Raw genomic sequence first — 20,000 nt, 5'->3', positions numbered from 1 at the left:
TTTAGCAAGTTTAAAAGCAAATTGGTTAAAAAGCAAACACTTCATAAGATTCAACAAGAGTTTACTATTAATAGTTTACTATGAGTAGACTATTAGTTTTAACAACCAATTCTGTAAGAAACCGTTGTATTATTGATCTGACTCAAATGTGACTGTTGGATAAAAAGAAAATATTGGTCAATTTAATCAGAAATAACATCAAAGGTGATTGAGTGAAAAGAGGCTAAATGAAAGCAAATAAAAGAATAATCAGAGATTTCAAACCTGCCATTTCATGACAAATAAGTGCATTCATATTTAAGTTTATGTCTAGAAGTCAGTTAAGTTTATGTCTAGTAGTAGTCAGTTAAGTCTAGTAGTTGTCAGTTATGTCTAGTAGTTGTCAGTTAAGTTTATGTCTAGTAGTCTAGTAGTTAGGCCCGGAGGGGCCTAACTACTAGATTACCAGCCAATCTTATAAATCTCATCAAAAGTTACATAATGAACAACTACCTATTTATTTGAAGCTTAAGTATTAAGACTAACGACAAACCAATTAGTTTTTATTACACCAATGCTACCTCATTTAACTCTAATAAATTATTTGAGCTGTCCGCACTTGCTTTGACAAACAAAATAGATGTTATCACAATTACAGAGACTTGGTTCAAATTGGATACAATTTAAAACATTGATGGATATGACCTATATCACGCAGATAGAGATAGAATTGGAGGAGTTGCCTTTTACATAAATAAAAATCTTACGAATATAGAAGTTGTTATTCTGCATCTTAACAATACAAAAAATCAAACAAGTCTGGTGCTCAATAAAATGTAATAATTTGAAGTTAATTGTTAGTTGTATATATCGACCACCAAATTCTACAGCTAATTACTCAAAATCAATTCTAGACTCAATCAAAACTGCTTTAAAACTCAAAAATGGCAAAAAATATACAGATCTTATTGTTGTAGGAGATTTTAATTTCCCTAATAAAGAATGGAAAGATGATGGTCCAATAATTCCTTCATATGAAAACTCAACTGAGCATGAATTTATTAAAGTATTAAATGATTGTTCTTTATACCAAATAGTAAACTTTCCAACATTTAAACAAAGTGATTCTGTTCCTGCAGTTAACACCCTTGACCTTGTTTTAGCTTGCAATCTGAATTGCATAAATTTTCTTTAATGTGGTCCACAGTTAGGTCACTATGAAAAGGGAAGATACCATTACTTGGCAATATTTTACTAGTTCTATTGACAATACAGTATTCACAAGAGATATGTTTTGCTTTAAAAAGGGTAAATTTACACAAATGATTAAGTACTTGAAACAAGTCAACTGGGTTGAGCTATATCATGATAAATCAGCCTGTGAGTGCTATGAGTTATTTTTACATATTTATAATGAATCTTGTCGATTGTTTGTTCCTATCTTTAGTAACAAAAAAAAGAATAGCCAACCATGGCTGGATGCAAAAGTTAAAAAGGCAATAAAGATGAAACAATATTTTATTCGAATGTGTATCGGCAAAGTCAAGAATCAACAAAATTTGCGCTAATGTTAAAAAATTAAAAGATCAACTCGAGAATACAAAATGGATTTAGTAAAAAAAGCAAAGCTAACACCTAAACTTTTATTCTCTTACGTAAATAAAATAAAAAAATGTAAAATCCCAAATTAGAGCCATGAAAAATAAAAAAGAACAAATTACAACTGAAATATCAGAGATTTCAAACATATTAATTAAGCAATTTAAGTCAGTCTTTGTAAAAGATGATGACCAAGCAATACCCAAGTTCTTGCAAAGATGTGAAAATCAGTGTGATGACAGTATATTATTTGATTACCAATGAAAAAATAATAAAAATGTAAGAAAGTATTGATGAGTCAAAACCGATGGGTTTTGATGACATTAGTCCGTTTGTTTTAAAACATGTTGCAGAAGGTTTTGTTGATCTGATTATCTATATTTTCAAATTGAGTTTTGACACTGGTTGTGTCCCTTACCATTGGTCTGTTGCAAATATATCACCTATTTATAAAGGGGGATCAGAACTTGAACCAGAAAACTATAGACCAATATCCTTGACATCTGTGATTTGTAAAATGTTCGAAAAGCTTATTCGGGACATAATTCTGGAACATTTAGACTAAATAGTCTTATTTCTGAAAGGCAAACTGATTTTGTTCCAAACAAATCATGCACAACAAATTTAATTGAGACAATTGACATCATTACATATGAAGCTGCAAAGGGTAAACTGTTATGCGGTATATATCTTGACTTCTCAAAAGCTTTTGATAAAGTAGAACACAAAAGGTTATTGAAAAAGATTGAAACATATGGTATAACAGGAAAAATATAACTGGATTAAAAGTTTCCATACAAATAGGAAACAAAGAGTTACTATTGGTAATACATTTTCAGAATGGGTATCTGTTACCAGTGGCGTTCCTCAGGGTTCAGTTCTGGGTCTCATTTTATTTTTGCTATTCATAAACGACTTGCCAGAAGTAGTGCAAAACAAATTTAAAATGTATGCTAACAATAGCAAATTAATAGCCATAGAAGACTCCCTTGATAAACATTCAGAAATACAAACTGACCTTGACAACATTGTGAAATGGTGCAATCATTGGCACATGGAACTTAATTGCAAAAAATGTAAGGTTGAGATTTGGCTTGACAAGTCTCATCACCTTAAACAATGTTCTTCGAGGTATTGTTAAACCATGCACATTAAATGTAAATGGAATGAATTATGACCTCTCAAACAGTGTAATAGAGAGAGATCTAGGTATTTTTGTGCAATCGGATATGAAATGAAAACATCAAACACAAATATGTGTTAACAAAGCCTCAAATATACTAGGTTTGTTAAAAAATGCCTTTGAAAGTAGAGATTTTAATATGTGGAAAATTTTGTATATAACCTATATTCGACCTTATCTTGAATTTGCAGCTCCAGCATGGAGTTCGCCAAATGTAGCTAAAATTTTAATGCTTGAACGAGTTCAACACAGGGCCACAATAATTCCTTACTCAAATCGGATGCTTTGTTATAAAAAGGGGCTAGTTAGAATGGGTTTAACGACTTTAAATCTTAGAAGAAAACGAGGAGACTTGATTCACTTATACAAGATATTGAACCATTTAGAGTATGTCAATCTTAATGTCAAACCAGTCTTTAAGTCAAATGTTGAATTAGATGGCCCATGTTCTTCAACTAGAGGTCACAAATATAAAATCAGAATGCAGTGTTTTACCCCTCGCAAAATAAATGACTTTCATGCATCGGATAGCTCAAAAATACATTTCTTCTCAAACAGAGTGTGCCAAATTTGGAACAAACTTCCAGATATTGTTGTAGAGGCCGAGAGCTTAAACAAGTTTAAAGCAAGTCTTGATAAATGGTTAACCAACAATGAGAAAATATTTATTTATAATAATAAAAAAATAAAAAAGTACTGGGCTGCCTTAGCTGAATGTTGCTACGTCTCAGCTTGTGGATAAGATTCATGCAGTTTTATCACTAACTAACAAGTAGAATGGTTCAGATTAAAGTGAAATTTTTTTTTAGACTAGAGTTAAAACTACTTTTATAGGAGTTGACACTTTTCTATGGTACTTTGTGTTTAAAGATCTATCTTTTCCTCTTATTATAACAAAGGGAATAAAAATTATCAAAAAAATATTTTTAGTCATACTGCCCAAGATAAGTATTTTTATTGCCTATAGCCTTAACTCAAACTCAAAACACAGGGGGTATTTTAAGACAAAAATTACTTCTCCAAGGCTTTACCTAGAAAAGTGAATCCTATTATTATTATATGTGGATTGAGAAGAACATGAAAACTCGCAGCAACTATAATAAAAGCAAATGATTTTGGAATGAAAATGAACTACTAAGACCGTTTTAAAACCTCACTGTGTTTTCATTGGATACCTATAAAGAAACAGAATATTAAAACCAGATCCTGAGTAGTTCTAGGCATTTAAAATATTTAATTTTGTCCATTATTAAAGAGCTTAACGGGTGATGCGGAAGTTATCGGACAAATCCTAATTTCATTATTTGAGCATAATAAGTAGTTTTTGTGGTTTTATGCGTAGGCATAAACGTTCTATAAAATATAAACTTTATTATTTGAAACACAATTATTTAAAATGAGGTTAAATGCAGCTGAACGAGAATCTTATCGAAAGCGACTAAAAATGTTTTTTGTAAATAAACCTAATATAAAAAAAACAAAAATCATAAATCATTTTGAAAAGGAAGGATTTGCTCGAAGAACAATATATGATAACTTAAAAAGACTTGAAACTGTTCAATGGTTTTCTGATAGAAAGCACCCTGGTCGTCCGACATCCTGGACTAGAGAAAAGAAAGCCGAATTAACGAGACTTGTCAACAATCGAAAAGGGGTCAGTCAGAGAAAAATAGGTATTAAATTTGTTGTAAATCAACTGACAATTGGTCGTCAGTTAAAAAAAATGAATATTAAATATAGAAAACGTGAAAAGACTCCAAAATACACTATAGAACAACAAATAAAGGCAAAGAAAAGAAGCAGGAAACTAGTTAACCAACTCTATAACACAAAATTGCTTCTAGTCATCGATGACAAAAAATACTTTTGTTTTGCAAGGGACAACATGCCTGGAAATTCTGGATACTACACAAACAACAAAAAGACATGCCCAGAAAGTGTTCTTTTAATAAAAATATATTATTTAAAAATAATTTATTTTTATTAAAAGATAAATGCTTTATTTAAAAAAAATATAATAGTACTTTGTTTTTTTATTTATACATATATGCAAATATGCATATTTTATTTACACATATATGCAAATATGCTTTAATACAATGACAAACAACACTGGTTGCAGAAACAATGCCTGTTTTGTGCTAAAGTACAAAACTGAAAAAAGACTCACTTAATTTTATATGTCATTATCACATATCAAATTAATCTTGGTGTTTCATCAAAACATTTAGTTGACTTCTCTAGTATGAACATTGCCATTTTACAATATTTTCAACAAATCTAGAAATTTGTAGATCAATTAAACGATAAAACTGGAACTGACAATGAAAAAGTAGCTAGATCCACATAAAACAACTTAGATGGTACCGTTCACCGTGTAGCAGCTTGAAAACTTAGATGGTAATGTTCACTGTGTAGCAGCTTGAAAACAATTAGCCCAGAGATAATTATCGTAAATTTCTAGAATTGTGTAATACTTATCTTGGAGACATTTACTTGTGGAGTTAAGTTTTTGCCTCTTGCAACATTGCACTAGGCCTGGTGGATAGTAAAAGCATCAAACACTTTCAGGATATGGATGTTTAGAGGACAATTTAAATTAACTAAACATGAGGAGCTAGGATTGTGTTCAGTCTGTATTTTTGCTGTATGTGTCCACATCAAAGCATGGTTCACAGCTCTTCTTGCTGCATATGTACATAATTATAGTTTTAAATTATTGAAAAGTTAAGTTTTCTATTAGAAAGAAAATCCTTCCATTTCCATTGCAGCCAGCAGTAAATTTGCTTACTATATGTTGTATTATCAGTAAAGAACTTGATTTTTTTTTAAGCTTTGGCATTTTTTGATTCACTTGTGGACATCAAGTCTAAACAAGCCACAGTGAAAGCTTTAAATAAAAAACCAGGCTAAGATGACTTTCTGAAGACTAAATGTAGAGAAATCTATCAAAACTTGCATAAAATATTTTGTTACAAAGAACTTCATGTTGCTTTTCAACCATCTGAAAATTTCAATCCAAATTTCTCAAAACCAATCCAGAAACATAGAAGCACGGCAATGATTATAAAATTTCTTGCTAAATTTTTCATCACCTAAAAGTTGTAAATGCCAATGCGGAGTTGTAGAATGACAATAAGAGTAGTGCGGTAGACATGCGGTAGTAGTGTAGTGATAGAGCGCTTGCTTCATAAGCGAGAGATTCCAAGTTCGATTTCCACCACATTCTTGGTAGTACCATGCCAAACTTTTTCTCCGCACAGTGGCCTTGTTCGTCAAGGTTCGTGTTTCGTAGTTATAGAGTTGAGAGAGGGTTATAGCCACAAGTAACCTCCTCAGATGAGTACACTACAGATGTAGTGGCCTAATAAGTTTTGAAGAGATGAGTTACCAAAAAAAAGAAGAGGGGAATTGCTTTGATTAAAAAGTACAAATATTTACACAAGAGATTAAGACTATTTTCTAATTTTATTGTAACTTTATTTCTCAAGTAGTTTATAGTTCAAAAGTGTTTTGAAAATAACTTTTTTTTGAGTTTAAAAAAATAATTAAAATCTCAAAATAATTAAAATCTCCAACTTTCATTATTCACAACTGTATTATTTTATTTTAATTATTTGCAAGTTATTATTTAAACAATTTAAAACTTAGTATATACTTACATTTATATTTATGTTATTTGGCAATGAGATTTATGAGACAAACAAAACATTTTATAAATAAATAGGGACCTGCATAAAAATGACAAACTTTATTTAAAAAAAAAAAATCATTATACAATCTTCATAAAATGATGAATATTAATAAAAATATTAATAAATCTTAACAAAGACATATAGAGGATTTATTTTCAAGACTATTCACGATAACTTGATAATTAAATACTTTTTAAGAAATGAGGAAAGGAGGATCCTAGCTAAAAAAATCTACAAGAAAATATATATGGAAAGTTTAAAACTATAAACAAAGAACAAGAAAGTGACAATGCATCAATGCATAGATTGTTAATAGACAATTAATTACATAAGAAATGACATAAACTTTATATTTAATAAAAATAAGACATCACTTCTTGAAATAAAAATATTAGTTGTGTTTGAAATTGTCTCACTATGTCAGGATTTATCCTTTTTATAGTAGCTTAAATATAGTTGAATTATAAGTTTTGGTTTTCATTTATGAAAAGAATTAAAAATGAAAACCAAGAATTAATAAAAAAATTATCAATTAAAAATTGTTGAAGAATTATTTTTAAAATACACCTGACTGATGCAAAAATTAAAATTAAAAATTTGACTTGTACAATTAATTATTTGACTTGTAAAACGATTGTTTTTCCTTTATTAGAATGGAAGTTACAATGGAAATTTGTTAGAATGGAAATTGAATTTTTTTTACTAAAATGGAGATTAATGTCATAACTTTATTAAGTTTGAATCCACCCTGTAAAAAAAAAAATTAAAAAATGCAATGCTTCAATCAAACAATAACTTTTTTTAATGCTCAAAATACATAATTCACAAAATATTATGTATATTATATATTTTGCATCAAAAAGAAATAACTCTACTTATTCTATAGAAATTATTATTTGCGTGTGTATAATTCTAAAAAATCATATAAAAGTCATATGTTTAATTACAAACAAAATGTAACAACATTTACTCCATAATTTTATACCAAAGTCATACAACATACAAAATAAAATAAAATTTACTTTTCATATCATTTTTTGATATGAAAAGTAAACTTTATTTTATTTTGTTTGTATGTTATATGACTTTGGTATAAAATTATGGAGTAAATGTTGTTACATTTCGTATTTCACCAAAAAATCTAGAAATATATTTCTTAAGTATTGGAATTATTTTTACTTACGGCAGTATGGAATTAAGGTACCATTTTCAATAGAAATCCTCATGGTGGCACGTTTTTTCTCACAGTATCTCTTAAAGGTTTCCATAGGTATGCATTCTGCAACAGAACTCCATTTTAATGAAGAAAGGCATTCTGTAGTATTCTTACCCCACAAATAGTAGCCTGATTCACAAGTTATGTTCAAAGTAAGGCCAACAGATCGTTTTGAATAACTTTCTGTAACATTTCCATTAGTTATTGAAAAATAAGGGCATATATTTCCTATATAATATATTATATGTATAATATTTAATATATTATGTATGTATATATATATATATATATATATATATATATATATATAAACTATTTTTTATAAATACAAAAAACGTTAAACAATTTTTTATGATTGTTTTAAGCAACAGACTATCAAACCTTTTTTTGAAAGCACTTCATACCTTGACACATAGGCCACTCTCTTGTCCAAACACCATTATCACCACATGAAGATACCATAACAGATAATCCATTAGTATTTAACAATGTCATATCTTTTGGACAATGGAATTTTATTGTAAATTGATGAGGATATAATAACCTATGATCGGAATACATTGCACGAACTTCATTTTCTGAAGGCTTTAATCTGTGATTACTAGGATTAATCATGTATTCATTTTCACATGTAACATTTTCATTTACACCTGAAAAAAAACACATGATTTTAGATGTTATTGTCTTTACAGCAAACAAATCCTTATTCATTATTTAATAAAAATTAACCTCTACAAGAAGGCCATGGATGACTCCACAATCCTTCTATTAAACATACAGTATATATTGCTTCTCCATAGAACTGCAAGCTGGCAGCACTTAAATGATAACCAGGAGGGCATCTAAATGTAACTCTCTCTTCATACGCATATTTTTCTTTTTTGTTTTCATAGATAGGTAGTGGACCTATAAGTGTTTTGTTTAATCTTTGCAGCTCTACATATGAATTTTTACATTTGTAAAATTGTGCAACTAGAAAAAAAAAAATTGTAGAAATATCTACTTCTATGATAAACGTTTATATCAGATGTTTATATTTTCATTGTACTTTGAGACTTATAGACAATCCTATTATAAGACTAAACCTTAATCAAAATATATTATTTTAATGTATAAAAATGTATTAAATTTATTTAAAATTTAAATTTTCAAAATATTGTATTGATTTGGTTTATATTCATGATATCCTGTTTGCTGATCTCTAACACCTCCCCTGGTCATCATCAAGGTTTATACCTTTATATTCATGATATTCTGTTTGCTGATCTCTAATAACTCCTTTGGTCATCATCAAAGTTTATACCTATATATTCATGATTTATACCTATATATTCATATTTGTTGATTTCCTATATAACCTTTTAACTAGAGTTTAAGTTATTTGAAAGAACTACAAAAGCGCATTAATCAGACCAGTGTTTTAATTAAAAAAATTGAAAGAGCAAGAACTTAACTTCAAGAAAAAAAAAAGGTTTTAAAATTATAAAGTTTTTTGCTAATATCCCAATAAATAATTTGTTCTGGAAAGTTTAATTAACATAAAACTAATTTTTAAGGATTATTTATGATATGAACACAACTTGCTTTTTTGAAGTTGATTTTATATTATAAAACACACTTCTTTGCTAAAACAATAGCTAATAAATGTACTAAATTAGAATCTATATATTTTTGGCATAAATTGTGTCTTAAAAATGGTAAACTAGGTGTGTTCTAAAACATGAACATTACTTTTAAGATAAATAAACTAAATGCAATCTAATATGAGAATATATATGAAAATATTATTTTTTTTAATAACATAAAACAGCATGAAATGCAATTAAATTATAAATAAATTTTTATAAATATAAAGTTAACTTACAAGCAGTATAAAAAAAGCATTGAATAATAACTTGAAACTCTGGTGTCATAACCTACCTAACTAAATAAATTTAAATGAAAAAAATAAAAACAAAAATTATATATATATATATATTTATATATATACATATAGATATACATATAGATATACATATATATATGTATATATATATATATATATATATATATATATATATATATATATATATATATATATATATATAATATTTATACATATATATCTAGATTGATATATATACATCAGGGACTATTCTAGACCGTTTTCGACAGTGTCGACCATATTTGGGCGTCACCCAAATTAAAAAGTGAGGACCTTTTTTAAATGTTTTTAACAGCAAATTTTTTTTTTCGCGAGAAAATGCCAATATTTGGTGATATTTCCTCCGGGACGCCGCCCAATTTTTTTCCTAGAATAGCACCTGTATGTATATATATATATATAAAAATATATATGTACCATACTGTGGGGCTTCAGTAAATACATTAGCTGACAATCTAGGTAGCACATGCAAGGGAGTGCCACTAGATCAAATGACTGGTTTGGGTTGGGGCAGCAATCATATTTTTCCTTAATCTTCGTTTTTTTTTCTTTTTTTGAAAAATTAAACAGGCCCAACAACACGAAAGTTTTAAAATGGGGGAGGGAGGGGAGGACACAATTGTCAATTTTTGAAAAAAAGCCTACAATATTTTAAAATTTCTAAAAAATGAAAAAAAGTGTGTGTTGGGGAAAGGGGGAGGGGGACTGTGCCCCCTGATATCCACAGCCACATTAAAGCGCACACTTAATAAATATTATTAGGATATTGCATCCTTAGATACATATTATCTGTTGTATAAATGTATATATATATGTGTGTGTGTATATATATATATATATATATATATATATATATATATATATATATATATATATATATATATATATATATATATATATCAAGTGAGTGCAAAAAGTATCCGACACAAAGGAAAAACTTTATTTAATTAAAGATCATTCAACAAAATAACATAAACAAAACTATTCTAATGTAATTTTACATGGGAAATACAAATATCATATCAAAACAACAATATCATTAAATGTTGACTTGATAATTGCAATTTTGTAAAAGTTAAGGTTCAAAAGTATTCAACACATTTTAAAACATTTACTCAATACTTCGTCATGTTACCTTTAGCAGCCAAAACTGCTTCTAAACGATTGGAATACTTGTTCACAAGATTAGCACATATGCTAATAGGAATTTTAGCCCACTCTTCCTTGCATATTTCTTTCAACTGGATAAGATTTCTTGGATCTCCCTCCTGTACCCTCAATTTTAATTCCCGCCACAGATTTTTAATTGGATTGAGGCCAGGTGATTGGCTTTGCCATTCCAATAAGTCAATTTCCCTCTCCTGAAACCATGTGCGAGTTGCCCTAGCCATGTGCTTAGGGTGACTGTCTTGTTGGAATATCCAACCTCGAGGAAGGTTCAATTTTTCGGCTGACTTTACGATACATTTCGGAGTTCATCCTTCCTTCTATGATTTCCAATTCCCCAGGGCCTGCAGAAGAGAAACAACCCCAAAACATTATGCTGCCACCTCCAAACTTCACTGTTGGGACGGTATTCTTCGGGTGAAGCGAGAGTTCTTCCGTCTCCAAACACAACTGACACAGTTCGGACCAAACAACTCTATTTTAGTCTCATCTGACCATAATATTTTATCCCAAAAGCTTGAAGGTTTACTCAAGTGCTCTTCAACAAAGTTCTGGCGTTTCTTTACATGAATTTCTTTCAAGAGAGGGGTTTTTCTTGGTGACCGAGTGTGAAACCCTCTATTTCGAAGAACTGTCCTAATTGTATTTTTGCTAACATTTGTCCCAGATGATTGCAAGTCCTTTTGCAGATCAGAGCAAGTCAGTCGAAGATTATTCTGTACTTTTCAAACTAAATTCCTAGCTGTACGGTCAGATATTTTTGTAGGACGCCTTGAACGAGGCAGACTAGTTGAAAGATGGAAGGATTTCCACTTCCAAACAGTATCACCAACTGTCGAAATTGGGATATTTAACACAGATGAAATTTTTTTATATCCCAAACCATCTCTGTGCAGCTGAATAATTGATTTTCTAGTTGATTCAGACAATTCTGCAGTTTTAGACATTGTTGAAGAGCCTAAAATTTAGGCCACCTTTCAATGAAGATGTCAGGTAATGAATGACTGCAGTTAGAAAGATTCTATGACGTTCTTTTGCATTCTAGAATGTTCCAACATTTTCTGATTCTAGAATATTCTCTTGAACATAACGGAAGACAAATTATTGGCAAATCAAATTCTTTTTTTACGATGTGTTGGATACTTTTTGAACCTTAACTTTTACAAAATTGCAATTATCAAGTCAACATTTAATGATATTGTTGTTTTTATATGATATTTGTATTTCCCATGTAAAATTACATTAGAATAGTGTTTGTTTATGTTATTTTGTTGAATTGTCTTTAATTAAATAAAGTTTTTCTTTTGTGTTGGATACTTTTTGCACCCACTGTATATAATTATGTGTGTATATATATATATATATATATATATATATATATATATATATATATATATATATATATATATATATATATATATATATATAAATGTTCCAGGTAACAAAAGAATAACTATTCAATCTAAGATGAGTAAAATATATTTATTAGTTAAATTTTGACAAATATTTAAAAAAATTTTCTCTAACTCAGACATTTTATAATTTTTTTATATTTTTGTCATAATTTATCTAATAAATAAATTTTACTCATCTTAGTTTGAATGGTTTTTCTTTTGTTACCTGGAACATTTATTCATATTTGTTAATTTTTTTTTTGTCTAAACACACACACACATACACGAATATATATATATATATATATATACAAAACAGCCGTGGTCAAATTGTAACAAAAAAAATAAATAAGCGTGGTCAGTTACAGTGTGCAATAGTACGTCATTCCTGCCTAAGCGTGAATGCCCTATGTATATATATATATACATATATATATATATATATATATATATATATATATATATATATATATATATATACATATATATATATGTGAATGCCCTATGTATATATATATATATATATATATATATATATATATATATATATATATATATATATATATATTATATCAGGCCTTCCCAGGAGAGGCGTGCGGTCGCACGCCTTGAGTGAACACGGATATATATTTTTTTTTGGATAACTCGGCCACGCTTTTTTAGCATATATTAAAAATAACGCATTTTTAAAAAGACGCTGAAAAAATCAAATTAAATTCGTTGTATTATTTTGTAATTTTTTTAATAATTTATTCTTTTCATTAATAAGGAAATAATAACATAAAAATAATATATATATATATATATATTTTTTTTGAATTTTTTTTTCTTATAACAAATTTTTATTTTTTTATTTTACATTTTTTTTTTTTGAATTTTAAATTTTTTCGCATAAGTATGTCTTTTTACAAAAAATAACTTCTAAGTTCTAGAAGAATTATTATCTACAAGGTTCTTGATAAGTAAATGAATGTTTAGCTCATTTGGTTAAGACATTACAAAGCGCCGCGGAGACCCTGGTTCGCATCCCGCGTCGGCAGAGCATATATTTCAAAATTGATTAAAAAAGTTTTCGGTCACATTTTCTGTTTATTTTATCGACTTGTCTCAAATATCGTTGCTGAAAAAATCAACACCTAAAAATATATTATAAATAATTATAATATAAATAAATATAAATAAATAATTTTTTTTTTTAATGTTTACTAGACATAAAAAAAAAAATTGTAATAAGAAAAAAAAATTTTTTTATAAATAAGTATAAATATATATATTTCATTTTTATGTTCATATTTTTATATTAATAATAGGAATAAATTATGAATAAAAATAATAAAATAATTGTAATAAGAAAAAAAAATTTTTTTATAAATAAGTATAAATATATATATTTCATTTTTATGTTCATATTTTTATATTAATAATAGGAATAAATTATGAATAAAAATAATAAAATAATACGACAAAATATATATATTTCATTTTTATGTTCATATTTTTATATTAATAATAGGAATAAATTATGAATAAAAATAATAAAATAATACGACAATTTAGTTAGGTTTTTTCAGCGCCTTTTTAAAAATGCGTCATTAATATATGCTAAAAAACCGTGGCCAAACTCTCAAAAAATATATATATATGCGTGGTCACTCAAAGCGACCGACCGCACGCCTCTCCTGGGAAGGCCTGTATATATATATATATATATATATATATATATATATATATATATATATATATATATATATTCAAAATCTTTGCTTTCAAAAAGGTTGCATGCAACCACTATTAGAGTTGGAAGTTACTGGAAGAGAAAAGATGAAATTTATAGAGCAAAATAATGATTGATAAATTATATAAATCAGGAAAGCAAGATGGAGAAAGCGAATTCCAAAGAACTGATGTTCAAGTTAAAAAAACTAGATGAATAAGAGTTTTTAGAGCATTTAGGAACAGTCACAGAAAAAGGATGAGAATTAATTGAAAGTAAGAAATTGTCAAGCACGATAAAGACATGCAACTTTAGCAGATGCTAAATTTGCAATGGATTTGATATATGGTTTCCAAAAAAGATCGGAAGTAAGAGTTAATCCTTTACTCAATCCTTTGAGTAAATTATTGTTCATAAGCAATAGAAGATCTAGAATTATTGCGATAATGATTAGCTAAAAAAAATTGATTTTTATTTGAGTTGAAGTTGACCAGCCACTGTGAGCCCCATGCTGTAGCAGAGGTGAGATCCTTTTTAAACTCAAATGCCCTCTCCAAGCAATCAGAGAGTGTTGGCTTCTTATCAAGACAAGAATAAATGGTAGTATCATCAGCAAACAATGCCAACTTAGATGTGAGAAAATTTGGAAGAAGAGAGATTAAGTGTTTGTTAATTAAAGATTCAAAAACCATGCTTATGATAGGAAGAAGACTAATGGAACAGTAGTTAGACGAGTTAGAGGCTGGAAAACAAGACTCTGATAAGCACTTGTTAAATAGTTTTGAAAATATAGAAGACAACTCTGTAGAACTCTTCTGCAAGACTATAAAAGGTATGTTTTCTGAACCACAAGCTGTAGAAGAGCCTAAGCAGGAAATCACTTTAGATACAGAAGTTGGAGTGACACAAATATCTAGCAATTGATCAACCTGTTTGTCGGCTATATCAGGTAGAACAATCACTTGATTGTTCTTTCCTTCCTAGGAAATTTGTGCCGTTTTTTTGTTTTGTATCACCACACAGGAGTATTTTATTTTAAACAACTTGGTCACAGCCATTTGTAAGTTTTATAATATTAATCATTGTGAAAAAAATAAAGTTTCAAAAACTAGAAAAGCAAAACTAACATATTAGGAAATAAAAATAAACTTAAATAGAAAAAAATAAAAAGAAATTAATACTTTAAATATTTTGTGTACTGTTTTCAACTTTGTTTCTTTAGAGTGGTTGTTATTTTCAGCAGCAAAATTAAGGCAAAGCAAAAAAAAAAAAAAAAAAAATTTAAGTTTACATTAAAAAGAATGATTTTCATTTATTTACCTTTTTTTTTTTAAAAAAGGAAAGCAAAAATATAAATTGCAATGTGCTTGTAAAATATATTTGCTTAATTTTAATGTAACAAGTATTGTCCCTCTATGTAAACTCCTATTTAATAAATGAGTATACTGTGTATAACTTTTTATATAACATAATTATATTTATTTCCTTCTAATTCACGCACATTTAGCTTATTTGGATAAGGCATATACTTCGTAAAAAGAATGTCTGTGGTTCGAGACTAATCTCTTTCTAATATTTATTAGGGATAAAAAACATACAGGAAAAAAAAGGTAATATGAAACGATTAAGGCTATGTGTAGACAGCATGGCCTAATTGATGCTTAAAAATAATGTATATATGTGTGCGCCTAACTTAGAAAATACACTGAAAGGCTTGAATGCTATAAGAAATCTGAATGTGATCATTCAGAAACATACAACAAAAACATTTTTTATATACAAATAAGAGAGGATAAATGGTTTCAAAGCAAACATATGACCAGCGGTATTTAAAAGAAAAACAAAAAAATGTAGACTGATGTGGGAATCAAACCATGGACATTCGGTTTACGAAGTCTATGTTTTATCCAAATAAGCTAAACAAGCGTGTAATTAGGAGAAAATAAATATAATTATATAAAACAAAAAGTTACACATAAAAGTATAGGCGTGCACTACATAGACATTTTCTTATATACTAGTTAAATTAAAATTATACAAATACATTTTACAAACAGATGACAATTTATATTTTTACTTGCCTCTTTAAAAAAAAAAAAAAAAAAGGAAAATCATTCTTTTTAATATTTAAAACTGTTTTTTTTTTTTTTGGTCTGCCTTATGAGTTTGTTGACCAAATTATGATGCCGAAAATAACAACCACTCTAAAGAAACAAAAAAAAAGCAGTACAAAAATGATTTAAATTATTATTTTCTAATTAAGTTTATTTTACCTTCCTATTTGTTAGCTTTGCTTTCTTTGTCTTTGAAACCTTTTTGAGCAACACATATAATAAAACTTGCAAATGGCCAAGACAAAGTTGTCTGAAATAAAATACTACTGCGTGAACATACAAGTCTAAAAACCACACACTTTTCCTGGGAAGGCTTGAACAATGGTTTACAATGATCTCTAGCAATAGTAAACAGACATCTTTGTGGAGAATTGCTTTGCTGATAGATATGGAAGAAGTAATGGTTTTGATAGGAAATTGCAGCAGCAAAATGAAGGAAAACCATGGAGAAGAGTGAAACTTGACTTAGTATGGCCAAAATGGAATAAAAGATTCCATACCAGACTGAATCCAAGAAGTTATGTAAGAAGCGCATTTGTCAGCAGGAAGACAAAAGATTTCTGCCCAAATCCCATCACAAAGAAAATCACAGAAGTAGGCCCAGTCAGCTCTAAGGTAGTTGTAAGAGGATAGGAGGATTCTGATGATGAAAAAGGAGATAAAAGTTTTAGAGAGATCAAACCGTGATCACCTAAGGGTGAATGTGGAGGAACTGAGCACTGACTAGGATCAGAAACAAGACATAAGCCGAGTAGAAAAAATAAATTGATTTGGATTGTCTGGAAAGCAAGTTGGAAAGTTGACTATTTGTGTTAGAGATTAAGAAAGGCAAAAGTTGTGGGCCTTAATGCCTGCAGAATCACTGACATTAGAGTCAAGCCATTAAGTGTGATGAGCATTAAAGTCGCCAACAACAACGATATTGGCTGAAGGATAAAGAGAAAGGGCTTGGTCAATTTGACCAAAAATAACATTGAAAAGAGAGCAGTCTTGAGATAAAGGAGAGCAATATAGAACAAAGAGAAAGGCAATAGAGTGAAATGGTGCTAAACAAAAGCACATAAAAGAATAGTCAGTAGATTCAAACCTAGTTTCCCAACAAATGGGTGAATTCTTACAAATGGAAATGCCCAGGCCTTGCATGTGACTATTGGAGTCTTTACGAATTAAAGGAAGATAACTATCAACACTAAGATCATAAGATGAGACAGACGAACTCAAATTAGTCTCACAAAGAGCAAGTAGGTCTAGCGAACTTTATGAATATTAGTGAACTATAGTTTTAGAGAACTTGGAGATGACAATGGTTTTTTGTGTTTTATAATTTTTGTTACTTTAGCCATTTTTAAATTTGTTAAAGAACTTGACTCAAAGCACAGATATTACTCAGTACATTATTTAATAGTCCAAGCAACTGCCTTATTACTATTAAAAAACCCTAAGCCATAACAAAGGGCTCCAAATGTGGCCTAGACAACGCACACCAAAAGTACTAAACAGGGACATCATCCATGCGTAACATGGCACTGTTAGTACTCTGATATTTTACAGCTATTAATGGAATCAGCCTCTCTGAGAGCTACAATAAAGTTAGGAAACCTGACTACCAGCCGGCCTCAGAACCATAAAACTGAGTTTTAGAGCTGTACCATAGTCGAAAGAGACTTTTATGGTAAAAAAAGTCTCTTTTAACAACAATTTCGTGACTTTAACAATTAAGCTACATTTATTGTCATTGAAAAGTCAAAGCAATTTAATTAATGTGGAAGTACATTAAATTTTATAGTTTTTTAAAAAACCGCAATAATAATGACTAGAAATTTTTTTAATTAATAACGTTTTTGCTTTATTAAAATATTTTTAAAACATGCGTAGAGTGTTGCTACATTGACCATCCTATAGCCTGCTACCACAAGGGTGTGTTGCTACATCGACTATCTTATAGCCTGACTTGCAACGTAGTACTGCTACATCGACTACCTTATAGCCTGACTCGCAACAGAGTGCTGCTACATCGACTGAGGGTTTGGTTAGGGCAGGCAGTCTATCAATAAAATAAAAAAATTATTCAAGTTTTTAAAGTTTTTCCGATCTAGTTCATTAGCGCTCTCTTCAAAACTACAGTTTATGAAAGAAACTTTTTGATAACCATGCAAGACTTAATATATATACATACATACATACACTGAGACATATTCGTTTAGACGCATCAATTTTTTTCTCTTTATCTTAATTTTTTTCTATATATTGTCAACTGATATGCATGCAAGTTATTATCAAAATAATTGTTGTGTTGTGGGCTAATAAAAACCACAAAAAAATTTTTCTATGTGTCTTTATTAACATGAGACTATGTTTGATATACAAAAGCACATTTTTTAATTGGAATATATCTATAGACGCAATCAGGTTAATAACGGTAATTATTGATTTTTAATCACTTTTACACAAATAAATTGATAAATTTTAGTGTAATTCGATCTTTTGCTCTGCCAGTATCATTTATATTGCATTTTACGAAATGCCTAAACAAAAGTATTTGACAGGTGCTGAAAAAATACAAATTTATTTATATCGTGGCTCAGAAATCTCACCAGCACTTTCTATACGAGAAATAGCACGAAAAATTGGAAGATCTGACCATGTTGTATGAAACTACATTGCAAAAGGTGACAATTACGATGTAAAAAAAGCAACAAACGGCAACACAGCAAAGCGGCAACAAAGTATTAACAAATCGGCAAACTAATCGAATTCGCTTCGAAGCAACCAAAAATAAATTTTTTATTTTTGGTTGCTTCGAAGCGAATTCGAAGCAACCAAAACTAAAAAATTTATTTTTGGTTGCAGCATTATCTTGCCATATTTCAGCAAGATAATGCTGCAACTCACACATCTAGGCATTTTATGAAATGGTTTAAAGACCACAACATCCCGGTTCTCGAATGGCCAACTTGTAGCCCGGACTTAAATCCAATCGAGAACGTGTGGGGAATGCCATCAAGAAAAGTTTATGACGCTAAAGCAGCCGGACACTAATTTAAAACTGTTACTGAGTTAAAGTGTAAAATCCTTGAAGCATGGTCCGAGTTGGATCAAACTACACTTCAACGACTAGTGGAGTCAATGAAAGGCAGAATTTTTGAGGTGATCCAGTGTAATGGAGGACATACGCATTACTAATTTCCAGCTTTTAATGTAAAAAATATGACTGCGTCTATAGATATATTCCAATTAAAAAATGTACTTTTGTATATCAAAAATACTCTCATGTTAATAAAGACACATAAAAAAAATTTTTGTGTGATTTTTATTAGCCCACAACACAACAATTATTTTGATAATAACTTGCATGCATATCAGTTGACAATTCATAGAAAAAAATTAAGACAAAGAGAAAAAAATTGATGCGTCTAAACGAATATGCCTCAGTATATATATATATATATATATATATATATATATATATATATATATATATATATATATATATATATATATATGTATATATATATATACATATATATTTAATACATACTTACATACATACATATGCACATATATATATATATATATATATGTATATATATATATGTATATATACACATATATACATATATATATACATATATATATATATATATATATATATATATATATATATATATATATATATATATATATAAAACCAAAATTGCACATTTTGATACTTGTAGCTGTTTTACTAGAAAATATAATTGGACCACATATTTGTTATTGCACCAATACTGCACCACATATATATTATTTTAATATGATAATAAATTCTTTATTATTATTATAATATATATATATATATATATATATATATATATATATATATATATATAAAATATATATATACATCAAAATGTTCAAAATTTACATATATATATAATATATATAATATATATTATATATATATATATATATATATATATATATATATATATATATATATATATATAATATATTATATATTATTTATATATATAAT

The 20,000-nt window shown here is 28.4% G+C and overlaps 1 protein-coding gene across 3 annotated transcripts in view; it reads right to left on the bottom strand.

Annotated features, from left to right (window-relative positions):
- LOC100207742 (P-selectin) overlaps positions 1–20,000 on the bottom strand; it is a 31,037-nt gene that overhangs the window by 9,752 nt on the left and 1,285 nt on the right. For all 3 annotated transcript variants that reach the window (XM_065805229.1, XM_065805230.1, XM_065805231.1), the window contains exons 2-5: positions 9,537–9,596; positions 8,402–8,644; positions 8,077–8,322; positions 7,640–7,900 (exon numbers count right to left, since the gene is read on the bottom strand). In XM_065805229.1, coding sequence (XP_065661301.1) covers positions 7,640–7,900; positions 8,077–8,322; positions 8,402–8,644; positions 9,537–9,585 — 799 coding nt within the window. In that variant the 5' untranslated portion in view covers positions 9,586–9,596. The remainder of the gene's footprint in view (positions 1–7,639; positions 7,901–8,076; positions 8,323–8,401; positions 8,645–9,536; positions 9,597–20,000) is intronic.

This window comes from Hydra vulgaris, chromosome 09, assembly GCF_038396675.1.
Source record: "Hydra vulgaris chromosome 09, alternate assembly HydraT2T_AEP".
In the NCBI taxonomy this organism is placed as follows: domain Eukaryota; kingdom Metazoa; phylum Cnidaria; class Hydrozoa; order Anthoathecata; family Hydridae; genus Hydra; species Hydra vulgaris.
The sequence above is the reverse complement of the archived record's forward strand: the minus strand, read 5'-3'. Positions and strand labels throughout refer to the sequence as shown.